The sequence below is a fragment of the Neofelis nebulosa genome, chromosome 2 (assembly GCF_028018385.1).
Source record: "Neofelis nebulosa isolate mNeoNeb1 chromosome 2, mNeoNeb1.pri, whole genome shotgun sequence".
NCBI classification, from domain to species: domain Eukaryota; kingdom Metazoa; phylum Chordata; class Mammalia; order Carnivora; family Felidae; genus Neofelis; species Neofelis nebulosa.
Window position 1 is genome coordinate 149,368,804 of NC_080783.1, and position 16,711 is coordinate 149,385,514.

The 16,711-nt window shown below is 38.1% G+C and overlaps 1 protein-coding gene across 12 annotated transcripts in view; it reads left to right on the top strand.

Moving 5' to 3' along the window:
* ODF2L (outer dense fiber of sperm tails 2 like) overlaps positions 1-16,481 on the top strand; it is a 69,726-nt gene extending 53,245 nt beyond the window's left edge. For 7 of the 12 annotated variants that reach the window (XM_058716740.1, XM_058716736.1, XM_058716727.1 and 4 more), the window contains 3 exons: positions 6,625-6,691; positions 7,976-8,130; positions 14,446-15,333. Coding sequence is in view for 1 of the 12 variants with exons in the window: in XM_058716739.1 (XP_058572722.1) it covers positions 7,976-8,017 (42 nt within the window). In the remaining 11 variants the exon portion in view is untranslated. Of the gene's footprint in view, positions 1-6,624; positions 6,692-7,975; positions 8,131-13,576 lie in introns of all 12 variants that reach the window. The other 5 variants (XM_058716732.1, XM_058716729.1, XM_058716728.1 and 2 more) reach the window with 5 other exon arrangements.
* Positions 16,482-16,711: the final 230 nt, after the last annotated feature.

A 16,711-nucleotide genomic window follows, 5' to 3' on the forward strand; every position in this document is an offset into this window, starting at 1 on the left:
ACTGGTTTAGAGTTATCAGGTTGCTGCTGGTGGTAGAAGCCTTATAAATGGAACATAGCAGAAAAATAATGAAACTTTATGGGGTACAGTAACTTCCCAGTCCTACAAAGTTTACAAATGAATTAGCAAACCCCAAATTGTTAAAGGCAAAGGATCCAATTACGATTCTCTGTTTAACTGCTAATAATGAGATCATTCTGTAACTATATACTTCAGTTCATGATTTTGGGATTCCTAAGTAAAAAGAGACATTTTTACTAAAATAAACAAATAATAAAGTTAACTGGCATACATTATTAATTAGTAGATTAATAAGAGTATAAGGAACCAAGGTATACTGTAAGATGAGTTAAAGCACATTTAATGTTTAATGATTATTAAGGCAATGGGAGAAGGTATAAATAACCCCATTTCTCAATTAATTTAGGCATTTGTATCTATCAGTATAAGTTTTACAGTTTTCCAACTGCTTACACATATTTCATTGTAAGATTATTTCTAAGAATTTTGGATTTTTTTGTATAGATCAAGAATTGTTACCTTCTTATTAGTGATTAATAGTATATACGAAAAGTATCATTTTTATCTTCTAGTTGTATTACTAATTAATTCTGTTAGTATTCCAATTGATACTCTTGCCTTTTTAAATAGGCAGTATAAAAATTGTAATTAACAATATTAATAGCTAACACTGTACTTTTATTGAGTATAATTTGTGTTTAAAATGTCTTTCTACAAATGACTTATTCATATCAGGATCCAAACAGAATTCACACACTGCATTTGGTAGACATGTCTCTTGAATATCTAATAGTTCCCCTTTCATGACATTTATTTACAGAATAAATTGGATCATTTGCCCCACAGTTTCTTATAGTCTATTTGGCTGATTACATCCTGATGGCATTATTTAATATGTTTCTGCATCTTCTATATTTTCTGTAAACCAGTAGTTAGGTCTAAAATCTTGACTGAATTCAGTTTTAAATCTTTTTGGCAAGAATACGTCATAGGTGGATACTGTATACTCTTTCAATTGCATCACATTAAGAGTAATGTAATGTCTGGTTTTCCTACCATTATTACCATTAAAATGGATCTGTGGATTCAAGTGATATCAAACTGATTCATTCATTAAAAAGAATTATGTCAACTTTTACCAAATGCTTTTAGGCAGCCATTGATAGTCATTGCCAAGATCCATTATTTTCACTAGGGAATCTTAAAATGGTGATTTTCTAATTCTGTTATTCTTCTGCATTTATTCATTATGACTTTTCTAAATTTTGTAAATTTTCCTTATTTTGTCTGTTCTGTCATATACTATTGCTGATGTATGTTAAAGTCTCCCACTGCATGCGTGTTTCTGATCATTTGTCCTCCTACCTGTATTATTTTTATTCTACAAAATTTGATGCTATTATTTGCATATTATTATCTACTCCTTTTAAAAGGAGTGATGGTCTTAGGCCATTCACTTTTTAATCTTTTGTGGGTAGTCACAAAGCTGATGTATTATAAATTATACTACTTAAATAGGCTTCATTTTCTATGCCTTTTTGTCTTGAATTATAATTGGATAGTGTAAGTATTGCTACCTTTACACACCTTTTCTTCATATTTGCCTGATAATTTGTGCCTCTTTCACTATTTTTGTTTCAATGCCTTTTCATGGAGATAGGAGTTTGCTACTTTTTCTGTCCTCTCCCCTTCCCAGTCCTTAATAATTTAGTATAGGATAATTTAGTCTGATAATAAAACCACTTGTTGGTCTTATAATAGTGCACTATAAATATTACTTTAAAATAAAAACATATGTAAAATAGTCATTTACATTTATATATTTTTTATTTTTAACTTATTTCGTGGGGTTCACACCTAACCTGGGAACCCTGAAACTGGTAATTAAAGCATGTTTTGAGACCTCAAAATTACTATGAAAAAGATGGTCTTTCTTTTTGTTAACAGGTCAACTGATATTTGATAAGGAATATGAGGTTTCTTGATTTTTAGGATAGATTTTTAAAAATGCTATAACACAAAACAAAATGTTATCATTTTAGTTTTCCTGTATGATCTTAAGATGATAATTCCCGATCTAGGTCCAGTCTATTTTGAAACTTGTTCATATCATATGTGAAGGTATTTTTTAAGTTTCAGTCAAGGCAATTCTTTTTTCATGCCTTATTTTTCAGTTTCTTAAGTGATTTTGATTCAATAAGGTTTTCAACTTAATTTTATCATTAATAACTTAATTATGGTGGTAATAGTGTTTATTTAAAAGCAGATTCCAATGGTACTAAGGAATATGATGTTAAAAAGTGTTACTTCAGCTGCTTCTTACTCTGGATTCCACTCCCCAAAGTAGCCACTGCTAATAGTTGCCTATTCGTAATGCTCAACCATTAAAAAAAAAAAAAAAAGCCTGATTCTTTAAGTAATTTAGTCCAAGAAAGAAACAGTATCTGGTTCTTTCATAAATAACAGGAATTAATTTTAAATACTTTTAAATTTTAGTGACCCACAAAGCTAGAGATACTGAATAACATTGAAAATGTTAGTTAATGCTGAAACGGCCAAGTAAACATTTTTCTGTAATTTATTTTCCATTGTCTATTTTAAGTAAAAGCATAAGCTACCCTTTTTAAAAAAAAAGACATTTTTTCTATATTCTAATAGGTATAGCAAGTTTCACTATTCATGTAAAAATCAATATATAATTTTAGTGATTTCAGTTCTATTTAAAAATGAAAGTATGGTTTATCAGTGGTATTTTATGTTTTTCATCTTAATGCAATCCTTTTAAGGCCATACATTCCAGTATCCAAGTTTTAAAGTAGTTTGTATACACCCAACATGCAAGGCCATGACTTTAATCATTTCCTCACCAGAACTTCAATTATGCCAAGCACTTTTTAATTATCCTGCATCCCACAAGTCTATTCTTAGTAAAAAGTCTGACTTGTACAGAGGCAGTATATTCCTCTGTGGCAAAATTCAACTTACCACTTTGCAACCCCACCCATGAAAAAGCCCTGTGAATTAAAAGCTACTAAATTAAGTGTGTATTTTTAACAGCTTCAATTTTCAAGTCAAGTTTGGCATAAAAGTTGAAGACATTTTTTTGAAGTACAAAAATGCTATGTTGGCATTTCATGGTGTTTTCAGAATGCAGTTCGTTTTTTGGGTTGTTTCCTTTACAAAGTTTCTTATAACATCGATTTTTTTTTTCTAAAGGGAATGTGTTTAATCATTTGCCCTATCGCTTTTTATTTTTATGTTATTTAAAGAAGAAAATTCTGAACAAAGAAGAACAGTGATAGAAAAAGAACTTACATGTGAGGACAGATCTATAGGGTAGGGGAAAAGGTTTGAGGCACAGTGGGTGGCAGGAGAAACACTGAGCTGAGTGGAGCTGGGTTTGGCATTTCATGCACAGATTAAAACCTGTAATGCAAACCCTGAAATTAAGAGAAAGTAAACTACATAAAATTATTGTATTGGTTTACTCTTTTTGCTTCCTAGTAATGGAAAATCTGTTTTGTTCAATGAATGCAAATATGATACAAAGTCATTCTAGGAAATGCTTGTATAAGGTTAATGCTTATAAGAGATGCTAAATACCTAATACTATATAATATATTAACTCAAGAAACAGTTCATAAGAACCTCTTACATGTAAAGCCCTATACTTTTTTAGGTTATAATGTAGCTCCAATATTTACTGCCTCATGATCTACCTTAGGTAAACGCACTGTTCAAAATCTGAACTTAGGAAATGTGGGCTCAATCAACACAGTTTTCCTTGTTTTTCCTTGCCTTCATCTACACTAGAGACTGGACTATCTAAAAACCCAATTCCCCATTTTGCTTTGCAGCTAAAAGTTGCATGCTGAGATTCTGACCAATGAGGCGTAAAGGGAAGGTCACTGGTGCCACATGGTGTCTTTCTGCCAGGGAATCTGCTAGAGCTGTTGTCATCACTAAGAGTGCTACAGCTCAATGCCAGGAGGAGCCTGGTTGTTGACCCAGGTCAATGGCATCCTTGACCACCATACTAGGTATGGACTCCCTACTCTGGGACTTCCTGTGGCATGAAATAAACCTCTTCTTGTTTTAATCACCTTTTTGCTGGGGTTCCTTTTACTCTTAGTTGCATGCATTACTAACTGGCTCAGTGAAAAAATTAGTTTGGCAATAAGCATGACAGTGGCCTTCCCGTTCCAGATTGTGCTAGCCAGTCTCCAAGGTGGTCCACAACAACTCCCATCTCCTTCACACCCTCATGTAGTCCCCTCCCACAATCTCCGAGTGTTGGTTTAGGATAGGCTTCTAATAGGATATGGCTTCTAAAGCCCTGTGACACTGTAAAAATTAAATTAAAAATTTAACAGTATCTCTAAAATGACTTATACTTTCTTTTTATGGAATGTCACATCTTTCTTTTTGTATGACCTATTTTCTGGTCGATTATAATATATATCCTTTAGTAGAATGAGAAAATTTAAATCATTTTCAAAATTGATTTCTGGGAAAACCACTTATATAATACTATACACCAGGCTCTTTCCTGTGTTCTTTAACTTCATTTACTGGCTTTTTTCTTCAAGTGAATTTTGAGAGGTTATTTCAACCACTTGGCATTTGGAGAAATTGAGGCAGAGAGGTTAAAAATCCTGCCCAAGGCCACACACGTAGGAGGTAGAAGACCTGGGATTTGAGCCCAATGAAGCTGGTTCCAGCATTTGTAGTCCTCTCACCACATAAAAATCACCTGCAGTTCTAGTAACCAAAGAAAACTGGCCTTCCTTCTATAGATATGTATCTACATTTGCAGTGTGTAAGTTATTTACTTTATTTAGCATAACAAGTCAGTTCCTACTGGCATTCACAGTTCCTTAAGTATCATTGTTCCTCAGAGTTTTCAGCATATATAAAAATGCTGGATGTTACCTGCTTTCCGCTGGTGAAGCCAGCTCTATCAGTCAGTGTCCACCCAGAGTGAACATACTTCAGAAAAGTAGTTACGAGTATGTCCAAGGAAATGAAGGACCAAAAAAGGGAAGGCGTGTTCACCTAAAGATTGGCTGGAGGCTGGAGGCTGGAGGCTGCTACCATGCCCAAGACAGGAGCAGCAAAAAGGCAGATGTTGTTGCCTAGACCTCAGGAGCCACTGTGCTCCTGACGCTGCTGGAACCTAACTGCAGCTGACTTACAGGAAGCGGGGAGTTCTGCAGCACTGGAAATGAAGCTAGGCAGACTTTATTACATCCCACGATTCAGCAACCTTTTGTGAAGCATTCTATTACACTGTGGAAGTCATCAGGGTTATGTTTCAATCACAATGCCTGAGAGGCTAAGTTTAAAACAACCACATTGACAATCCTACACTTCCTTGGCTATGTTCTTAATATAGAACCTCTTCTAAGGTTCTTGGCTTGACTGGAAAGAAAACGATAATTAAAATAAGTTAAAAAAAAAATCCTACTGATGTTACACAAGTCCAGGAATCCTGCTGTCCAAACCATGTTGCCGGTCAAGGGGCTCAAGGTTGCCTGGTGCCCTGCCGTGTTTGTCGGAGCTACCTCCAACAGGAAGTCCTCCTCATTCCCAGTCTCTGCCAGTGTCTCCCATCGGCGATTCTCTCTGAGATACAGCTGGAAAGAGAATATGGAAGAGACTGGAGTATGCAGACTTCCAGTTCCCTGCAATGGAAGAAAAACTTAGGATAGAAACGGAGCTGAGGGCTAGTGGCCAAGGAGCAGACTGGTCTTAAAAATGTTGACCTCCTGGGGCGCCTGAGTGGCTCAGTTGGTTAAGCATCTGGATTGATTTTGGCTCAGGTCATGATCTCATGATTTGTGAGACTAGGGACCCATGATTGAGACCCACATTGGGCTCTGAGCTGACAGCAAGGAGTCTGCTTGGGATTCTCTCTCTCTGCCCCTCCCCTTTTCTCTCTCTCTTGCAGAATACATAAACATTAAAAAAAGCAAACAAACATTGACTTCCCCTTGACCTGTTTTCCTTCCTTTAACATGCTTTGCCATGTTGTTAAATATTCCACAATTAATGGCCGTATCATATTCTCTATTATTAACACTCTGATTAAGATTATTTGCTGCCTTTCTTAGTGTTAATTTTCCTCATTTTCTTTGAAATTTTAGTTGTATGACTTATTTTATGTGGGAGTTTACATCTTCCTCTTCTCCAAGCCTCCCCAGTCTATCAGTTTTTTGGTTGCCTCTACCACCTCTAGCCCAAGGCATGATCTTAGTCGGTGGTTCTGGCTTCTGTCCCTTGGTGATTGGAGATATCAGAGAGATCCAGTCATTAAGCTGGCGAAGAGTAACACTGTGCTGGCTTCCAGCTTTAGTAAGGACACCTGACTCTGTCATTCCACAGAAGTCCAACTCTGGGCTGCCTGAGGCCTCAGCTCCTGCTTATTGCTGCAGATTATCTATTGCCCTACTTTTGAATATGTCCATGACTTTTCTTTACATAAAAACATCTATCATTTGTATGTTTATAGTAGTGGGAGGAATGTAAAGCATGAATACTTAGTGTCATAGTAATGACTAATCTGTCTTAATACATTTAGTTGATTTGCTTTGGTTTCTTTAGGTAAATGATCATATTACCCAACAATAACAAGAACTGGAACCACCATTTAATCAGTACTTAATACATGGTGGGCACACTCTGCTGTGTGCTTCAACTACATGTTAGGACTTGGAAATGGGCAAGATTCCTGCTGTCTTTTCCAGGGGTAGCTGTCAGATTGTGAAAACAAATTGCAATGCAAATAATTCTGTTCACATCAATGCAAATGAATTTTGACTGGTAGATTGTAGATCTTTGTAAGTAAAATTCTCATTGAACAGGTCTTGCCATCATATCTGTTCCCTCAGTAATTGAAGAGTTGAGTAAAATCTTTGGTACATGTCTGTTTTATATTTGTGTAAGAGTTGTGATTTTACTTTTTTGAAAATTACACTTTAGCAGACATGATATCTTCTAATCTTCAAAACCTGAGAAATAGCTGTTATTCATATTTAGTAGATGAAAAAACTGAGATCACATGGTTTACCTGCTCAATGTCAAATTAACTAGTAAGTGGCCAAGCTGGGATTTAAACACCCAATTTTGCTATCTTCAAGATCTCTGCTCTTATAGTTTATTGTTTGCCTTGGAAAAATTCCATTTGCTCAGAATGTTTTTTTTTTTTTTTTTCAAAAATATATTGGGTGGGAGGGAGGGGAAGGTGGGTGATATGCAATGAGGAGGGCACCTGTTGGGATGAGCACTGGGTGTTGTATGGAAACCAATTTGACAATAAATTTCATATTAAAAAATATGTTAGCATCAAAACAATAACTAATATTTATTAAGTGTTTACTATGTGTTATGCATGAAACTGTTTATATGGTTTAACTCATTTAATAGATGAGAAAACTGAGCTTAAAGAGGCTCAATAGGGGCGCCTGGGTGGCTCAGTCGGTTAAGTGGCGGACTTCGGCTCAGGTCACAATCTCGCAGTCTGTGAGTTCCAGCCCCGCGTCGGGCTCTGTGCTGACAGCTCAGAGCCTGGAGCCTGCTTCAGATTCTGTGTCTCCCTCTCTCTCTGCCCCTCCCCCGTTCATGCTCTGTCTCTCTCTGTCTCAAAAATAAATAAACGTTAAAAAAAATTTTTTTAAAGAGGCTCAATAACTTGATCAAGGTTTTCCATGCTATTTCTAGTTTTTTCCGTCTTCTAATGCAGTAGTTTTCAGCATTAGTGGCATGTAAGAATTATCTACAGAGCTCTTAAAAATCAGTTTATCAGAATTTCTTAAAGGATTCCTAGCTGATTCTAATATATAGAATCATTATATAAGTGGGACCTTTTAACACCTTGCTTCCCTAACTAGCTGATACTTAAGAGATTTATACAAACCTGCAGTGCCCGTTTTTGGTTTTTTTTTTCCTGATACAGCTTGGAAAAGGAATAATGGGGCTGAGATCTATGTTATTCTGAAGCTTGAGTGTCTAGGAGTGGCCAGAGTTTAAATAGAAGCATTTGGAAAATTTCAGGTCAGCCCAAAGTCAAATCATGACAGGAGTATAGCACATTGAGAAACCATCTCACTGGTAAGTAAATGATTTTTACATTGACTCCCCAAATCAATAAGATCAGCCTTGTAGTACCAACCAATAATACTTATAAACATCAGTATTTTTAAAGGAAATGTTCTCTGTGATTTAGAAAATTATTTGGATACCCTATTCATATTTTCTAAATTTTTTTTTAAAACATTTTTATTTATTTTTGAGACAGGGAGAGACAGAGCATGAACAGGGGAGAGTCAGAGAGAGGGAGACACAGAATCCGAAGCAGGCTCCAGGCTCCGAGCCGTCAGCACAGAGCCCGACGCGGGGCTCGAACTCATGAACTGTGAGATCATGACCTGAGCCGAAGTCAGCCGCTTAACCGACTGAGCCACCCAGGCGCCCCCCTATTCGTATTTTCTACAAACTTCCTCATCCCCCTTGACCACAGAGGCAGACAGGGTGGCTTAAAAGCCATTAGCAATCTTTCATTCTTGCCTTTTTCTGCATAATGGCTTGAAAGCTAGGATACTCAACTTTCTAAGAGACTACCCACTGGAGGTGACTATGTGACCGAATTCTAGCTGGTAGTATGTAAATCATTGTATGAAACTTTGAAACTGCTCTTTTAAAGGGATAAATTAAGGTCCCCTGACCCTGATGGGAGATGAGGCATGAGGCAGTATAGCAGCCATCTCACGACCATGTGGAGAAAAGCCACATGCCAGGCATGGGGGAGCAGAAAGATAGGACTGACCCTGGTTTGTCAATGATCTGGAGCTGCAGTCCTTGACAGCCTCACATAAGACACTTTATTACCTAAAAGAGTTAGCTCTCTTAATTACTCAAGCCATTTCAGGTGTTGTGCTTACAGCTAAAGTTAGTGTCCTAACTAATAATTGCCAAAACATGGATGTAATAACGCATTGTTTGGTCATTTTATTTGAAAAACCATAGGCAACCAAAAGTTTATGAAAGCAAAGTAATGTTCAGTCAGTTGAGTTAAATCCAGTAGGGAATCTACACAGGATCTCCTAAGTCAGATGTTTCTTTTTTGGTTTCTTAAATCAGCCATGTATGGTGATGTCTCCATACCCTAGTTTTCATTCTTATCTCAAATTAACTGGTAAGTTGTAACTAAAAATATGTAATGTTACATTTATTAAACAAGGCGGCAATTAGAGGTGGTTCTAATACCTTAGCAGCCTAGTGTAGACAAAGTAAAACAAAAGCCTTTAAATGCCTCCCGGGTTAAGAAGTCAAAACCTGAAGACAACCAATCACAACCAACCAACTAGGCTTTTCCAAATAAAGCAAATGCTTCACCTATAGCCAGTCAGGCAATTTCCTTGCTTTCTTCTACCTCTTCACTATAAAAGTCTCGCAGGTAGCTCCTGTCAGTGGAGCACTCCTAATCACTTCCTGTTTGGTGCTACCCAATTAGAAACAATATTTGCTCAAATAAGTTCTTAAAATATTTAATATACCTCAGTTTATGTTTTAACAATACCCAATACAACTAAATACAACTCCTATTTCTTTCTCTTTAATAGTAAAACATTACAAAACCTAACAGTAGTTACCAGCTTTCTTTTCTTAGATTCAATTGTAACGCAAAAATCTGGAAACAGAATCAATTTGATGTCTGATAACATAAAACTGTCAGGTAACTTAGGGCTTTACACGTCTTATCATGAGAAACATTGATCAAACTCACAATGGCATTGTTAGAAAAATGTGCCATTTTGTTGGAGCTCCTGACTGCCTTTTTTTTTTTTTTTTAACTTTTCATATTCTTCCTTCGTGAGTGTTCCACTCAATCCTCAGATAGTCTGTTCATATTTCAGACTACTAATATGGTAAAGTCTCTTATTTCTTGTGACTGAAGAATAATTTAAACAGAATATTTAGATTAAATCTAGGATATTTAGTTTAAAATAGTGAGTTTTTAGATAGAAAAATACTATGATTGACCTATATGATGTTTAGACAGTATAGTACAATGTACTTAACTCTAAAATTTTTCTGTACATACAATCTTTAAAAAAAAAAATAATTCAGAGTGCATACTCTTTCCTGCCCAACAGAGCTTACTTTTTGAGGGAAAAAAAATTGAGGGTGGGATGGGGGAGAAGGAAAGATGCATATAAATCATTCTACTATCTTTTTTTTTTTTAGTTTTATTGAGCTACAATTAGCAAATAGAATTGTAAGGTATTTAAAGTGTACTGCATGATTTGATATACGAATACATTGTGAAAGGAGTCCTCCTGTCTAGGTAATACATCCGTCACTTCACATATTTATCTTTTTTTGTGTGCATGAGAATATTTAAATTCTATTCTCTTAGCACATTTCAGTTATATAATACAATGTTATCAACTGTAATCACCATTTAATATGTTAGATGCTCAGATGTTACTGATCTCACACCTGAAAGTTTGAGAAAATTTTCTTAAATAATTGTTATGTCAACAATTTCAGCCTTTTCATAGGAAGAAAGAATTTACTTCTCAAAACTGCATAAATTGTTATGGAAAACTCATTCTGAGTAGTGCAAGTAACCCATCCTTTTCTATATGGATTGTCCTTATTCTCTTTATTAGTAATGGAGAGACACAACCATTACAGTTTTCTCAAAAGAGATGAATAAGCTGTGGGAGGTGTTTTGGAATGAACATGTCATTTCATCAGAAGCGCTTTATAGAACACATTGCACTGATGTCTTGCACCAGTGGAATTTTCTGTCAGAATCTATGATCCCATTCGGTCTAGGTTGACGATATCAATGCTGCCTGAAAGGATTGTTCATAGGATTTCACTCCACCCAATACAGAAATGTTTTCCTTGTTAATGGAGCTATGGAATTTCTTTGGTGTCATCTCATGGTGTGAGGTTTACATACATAGTAAGCCATTTGTCACAAAGTTCATTGATGAAGAGATACATTCTCATGTGTTATTTTTAATTTTTGAGTGTATATTACTGCCATTCTAAGACTTTAGGTATTCCAAGGTCTCAGGAAAATAGACACAAGGCACTTTGTTGTACTGAACACATTTTGGTCAGCAGGGAAGGAGCCAGGAGCAGTAATCTACAGAAAGAGCCTGACTTGGGAGTGTGCACACAGGACCAGGACAAGGTCCAAGAGGAGTAAGAGTCAGCCTTAATTCTAGCAAAGTTTGGACATGAGTATTCAATCAGATGAGTGGGACACAGCTGTGAAGTAGACAGAATAGAAGAAGGAGATGCTAGCTCTCCAGCTTTTTTCCATTTCCGTTATAAGCTTATATGCATCCAGCTCCTCCTTCCTTCCATCACTCCAGTCACACTGGAATTGCTGACCCTCCCGTCTGACCCTAAATCCTCCGCTTTGCCCTAAATCACAGCCCCTCAGTGCACATTCAGAACTGGCTCAGAAAATCATCTCTCCTTTCTTCTATGTTTTAAACTTCTCATTTTCTACAGCACTTACACATATTTAAGGTTTCTCAACCCCACATCTTGGTTCTCTTTACCACCCATTCTCCCCTTTCTAAGGCAGGGCTTCTTTAAGCAGTTCTGAATGTTTGTCTCTACTTCTGTACCTCCCATTCTCTCCTCAACCCACTAAGCCTAACTTCTGCCCCCATAGCTCCATTTTGCAGCTGTTCAAGTCACTCCAGATTCACCAGCCACCTCCTCATGCAACGTGCCGGCCAACTGATCAGCTCCTGCTCCCTGTCAGCCTCATCTCCTGCACTTGCCTCCACACTCCTGATCATCCATCCCCACCAGCCTCCTCTCCAATCTTCGAGTCCCCCAAACCCTTGCCCACTTCCAGGCTTTTGCACTTGTTCTCCCTGTAGCCCGGGATTCTCTCCCTGGCTGGGTCATTAGCATCCCTCAGGTCTTGGCTCAGATATTCATTCTCAGAGAGGCTTTCCTCAGAACACGCATGGGCTGTGACCTTGGAAACACCATTTAACCCCTCCGTGGTTCAGTTTCTCATCTATAATTGAGGAAATAACTGCACCTATCTCCTAGGATTGCTGTAAGGATTAACTGATATTATACACATGTAGTATTTAGAACAAGACTTGATATACAGCAGTAATTTAAGATTAATTATAAGTAACTGTTTACTATTATAGGTAACATCTTCATGTTATCTCCCTCTTCTTCCCCTTTGTCGCACTTCTGAGCTATGAGTACATTATTTGTTCGCTTATTGTGTTAGCATGGTAGGATGCAAGGTCCAGAAAAGATTCATCTGCCTTGTTGGTTTGTCTACTCTTTACAACTTGCTTGAAAGTGGAGCGTGGTAAGGCTCAATACATTTGGCACTTCAACCTCTCTCTTACCTTGTGCTGCATTTGTCATTGTCGATCATGCTATTCTTCCTGAAACCCTTTTGTGGTTTGTTTTGTTTTGTTTTTGCCTCCTTGTCTTCCTCTGCTCATACCTTTAAATTCCAGGATGTGTCTGAGAGGGTACAGGACAGAACAGGGGCATGGAAATGGGTGGATGAGATCTGGGGAGATGCTGCTGCCCCACACAATGAGCTGGGTTCACAGCTCTGGCAAGAGGAGGGAAGAATGGGTGGAGCTGCTGGGCATAACTGAAGAGGGAAACCTAAACTGAGCCGGCATGGGATGGAGTCAGGAGTGAAGGGCTTGGGCTTGCTGTTAAGGCTCTTAATTGATTCAGCATATATCAAGCACCCCTAGGTGTCCAACTGAGCTAGGTGTTAGATTTTTTAAAATATAAACGAAGATCTCAAATATATAGCTGCATAAACAAATTCTTGTAATTTACTATAGAAGTGCTTTGTAAAGGTGTGAGCAAGATACAATGTTGGTAATGAGGAGAGGGTGATCATTGCTGGGAGAGCTGCAAGATTCAAGAGGAGCAGAAATATGAAATGGGCCTTAAATTTATCACATCAACTGGGGAGAGAAATTCTAAGCTGAGGAAATGGTACATACAAAAATACAGAAAGATTTCTCATCAATATTTAATATGGAGGATGGAGCTGACATGAAGACCCACCTCCTACAAAACATATGGAAATTTTTAGTATCCCTGTGATTGTTATAAAGGTGATGTGACTTTTTGAGGATAAAGTTGTATATGCATTTTAAATTCATTTTATTTTGGAGTAAATCCCTCCTCTAATTCAGGGCTTGCTGTGAGAGATGGCTACGAGGCAGTCTTGAGGCTTCTGAATACTGAATTCCAACTTTTATGATAGTTCCAGTTTTAGAAGGGAGAAAGGATAGATGGGTGGATAAGTGACTTGACTGGATCGGTAGATGGATAGATGGGAGGATAGGAGATGGATGCCAAGGAATCCAGTAGAGAATTGGGGTGGTGTTGCTTTGAGGGATGTACCCAGATGTAGGGGTGCCAACATGGTAGCAATCCACATGTTCCTAAGCCTGTTCCTGTACACAAAATTGTATTTTATTATAATAACAGTAATTATTGAGTATCTACTCTGTATTAGATATTGTTCTAGGTTCTTTTTATAAATCATCTCTAACTACCCTGGAAGGATAGTATGAAGAACCTGAGACTTGGAGAATTAATTAACCACCCAAGGTAACACAGCAAGTAAATCTACTTAAATCTAAAGCTCATGTATCAGGAGGACAATTCCTACTTTTTTCTAAGCAAGGACACAATTTATGTCTATTTGCCACTTTCAAACTTAATCACTGCTCTGCCACGACAACCTCTCCAACTCATGCTGTAAAGAGCAGTGAAGAATGACACAGCCGTTTCATTTTTTGTGATGTTTCTCCTTTAGTATAACTGGTTCTTCTTCTAGCACTGAATGACATTTGCAACATAAAATGCTTTCTTCTGTGTCTAAACATGCCCCACCACAGTCAATTTATTCCTGGAATGTTCCTATTTCATGCCTCTCCAGACAGAATTATAATACTGTATCCGTTGTGCTTTCTGTTGTTTGCAACTGAACCCTTCTGGTTGGGCTATGGGAATTATTGCCAGCTATTAGATGCTTTACAGAATTATGGGAAAAGCTCTAAGAACAGACTCTGTACTGAGCTTCTAGGAACAGCTCCTACTAGTTTCCAAAAATCACACAGCTTCTGCATGGCTAAGAACCTCACAGTCTTTTCCTGACATTTTTTCAGGAAACTGATGACGAGAAACCTTTGCTACTAACCAAAGGCATGAGATGAAAGCCTCCCACCCTTTCTCTCCACTCAGGAGCTGCTTCATGAGCATGTAACTTATGCAGTTGTTCAAGATCCCACGCTGAGAAAGATACCATTCTTGAGACTTCAACACTCTGAGGTTGCCATCTTGAAATTCCTACTGTATCTTCAAATTTGTGTTTTCGTTTAGGACAGTGGATTTGGCACTGGGAGCTTGGAACCTCTCAGCTCCTTCCTCCCGCCACCTCCCTGTGACAAGTTCTTGGCCAGTCTGTACCTCATCCCCTGGCACCGCAAACCTCCACGGTCCAGCTACGTTAGCCTCCCGGGCGTGGGAGTGAGAATACAGAAGACGGAGATTGGTTCTGGTCAGGCGCATGCGCCCTGGGGGATCTGTGGGAAGAGCGGGCCGCGAAGTTCTAGGAAGTCCTCCTGTCAAGCTGATGACACCACCAAGGTTTAGGTGACACGGTGGGGGGCGAGTCTCTTACCTGCCTCTGTCCTGGTGCTTAGGACGTCTGGCCGTGGAAGTGACAGCACTGACAGGTGGCCCATCCTCTGGACTGGGATGGCAGGTCTTGGGAAAGAGAGATGCCTGACTGGACTCGGGGAGGTTTCAGTCCTGCAGCAGGTGAGAAAGGAAACCCAGCAGCCAGTGTGCAGAATTGTGGGCAGGGCCCCTGCGTGCGGGAGAGGAGTGTCTGCACTCATAACCCGAGTGCCCCCGCCATTCTGGGAGTGTGACATTAAATGACAAAGAAGGAAAAAAAAAATCCACCTTGACAAGTTGTGGGAAAGACCACAGAAGGAAGGAAAAATTTTTTCCTGCCTTTTGTAAAAGGCCCACGCATTTTCATTTACAGCAAGGAGGTTGGAATGGATACTGAGAAAGACAGCCTGCTTTCTCTGCCACGATTACCTACATCGTGACTCTGGCAAGAGTTGTACCCCGTTTGTACACTAGACTCCATGGAGCAGGGCTGGATCTGGCTCAACAGTCTTTTATCCCCAGTTCAGGATACAGGAACCTGTCACATAGTAAGATCCCAATATTTGCAGAATTAAATTGTTAATCATCCATTTTTTATATGTTCAGGTTATTAACCTGTATATCTAACGGTGTATTTTCTCCCGCCATAGTTCATATTAACTGGAGATCTTCACTAATGGTGACAAATTCATATTCAAATACAGTGGGTTAGTTGGAAAAAATAGGTATATGAATTATACTCAGTGATTTCATGTACTGGGCAGAGCTAATACAAATATGGTACCATATGTCCATTGTGTTTAGTGAATTAAATCACTTATTATGCCGTTATGAAAACATTAATAATGTTTACCCAGCCACAGAAACCACCAATATGAAATTAAATTCCTACTAGTCTTCATCTTTTGAATTTCACAAACTGGAATTAATTTCAAAGGGACCATGCCTGGCTGAAGTGTATTAAGAGTGGGGAAAAATCACTGAAAATTCTATGGAAAAATTAGTTTTATTTAAAACAGGAATGCCCTGAGCAGAATCAGACTTTTCATATACTTCTCACCATCTCCAAAATGGAAAGTAAGAGTATTTCTACCAAAAGGTTTTAATTAAAAAGGATTTTGGCATGTGTGTGTGTATAAAAATATCTCCTAATTACAAAGATGTAAAGTTAAAGCTTTTACCTGAGATTTAATTAATAGTCTCAATTGTGTAGCTATGGATTAAATGATGGTGAGGATGGCTGGGAAATTGTCGGATGATCAGATCATCCAGAGCAATTCAGGAAGCAAAACTACACCTCCCAGAACTTATCTGGCTCTCCAAGAAGTGGTATGGGGCAGAGGGCTTACCCCAAAGATTCTTTAAATTTATAGGATCAAAGAGGTTGTTGGAATCTCTGGCCTTAGATGTTTTGTTCAGGGGCTGCATCATGGAAATCTGGCCTGACAGCCTGACAGGTCCTGAATTAGATCTAGTTATAACTCAGAGCGTATGAGTTACTTAATGGGAATCAATGAGGCAATTGTGTGAGTATCTGGTTGTGATAGCCTACAGGCACAGTCTGGCCCTTGGGCCTAAATAGGAAATAAGGGAATTCTGGTTCATTCAGGAAAGGTGGAACAGAGAATGTTGACTTTAATTATCCTGATAATTTTGTCTTTCATATCAGTTTGACTACAGGATTTATCCTAATCTATTGTGCCTCCAAATTAAATAGTTACATTGACAAAGTGTAACTATGATACAACTATAATTTATAACCGCAATAGATGTTATCTACCCAGGTAATCCAGGGTAATCTTCCTATCTCAAACCCTTAATTTAATTATATGTGTGAAGTCCTTTTTGACCCTATAAAGTAACATTCATAGGTTCCAAGGGATTAGGACTTATGTATTTGGGGGGGCGGGGGTGGGGGGGAAGGTGACATTAGTCAGCCTAACATGCACTCTATTTGAAAATGTGC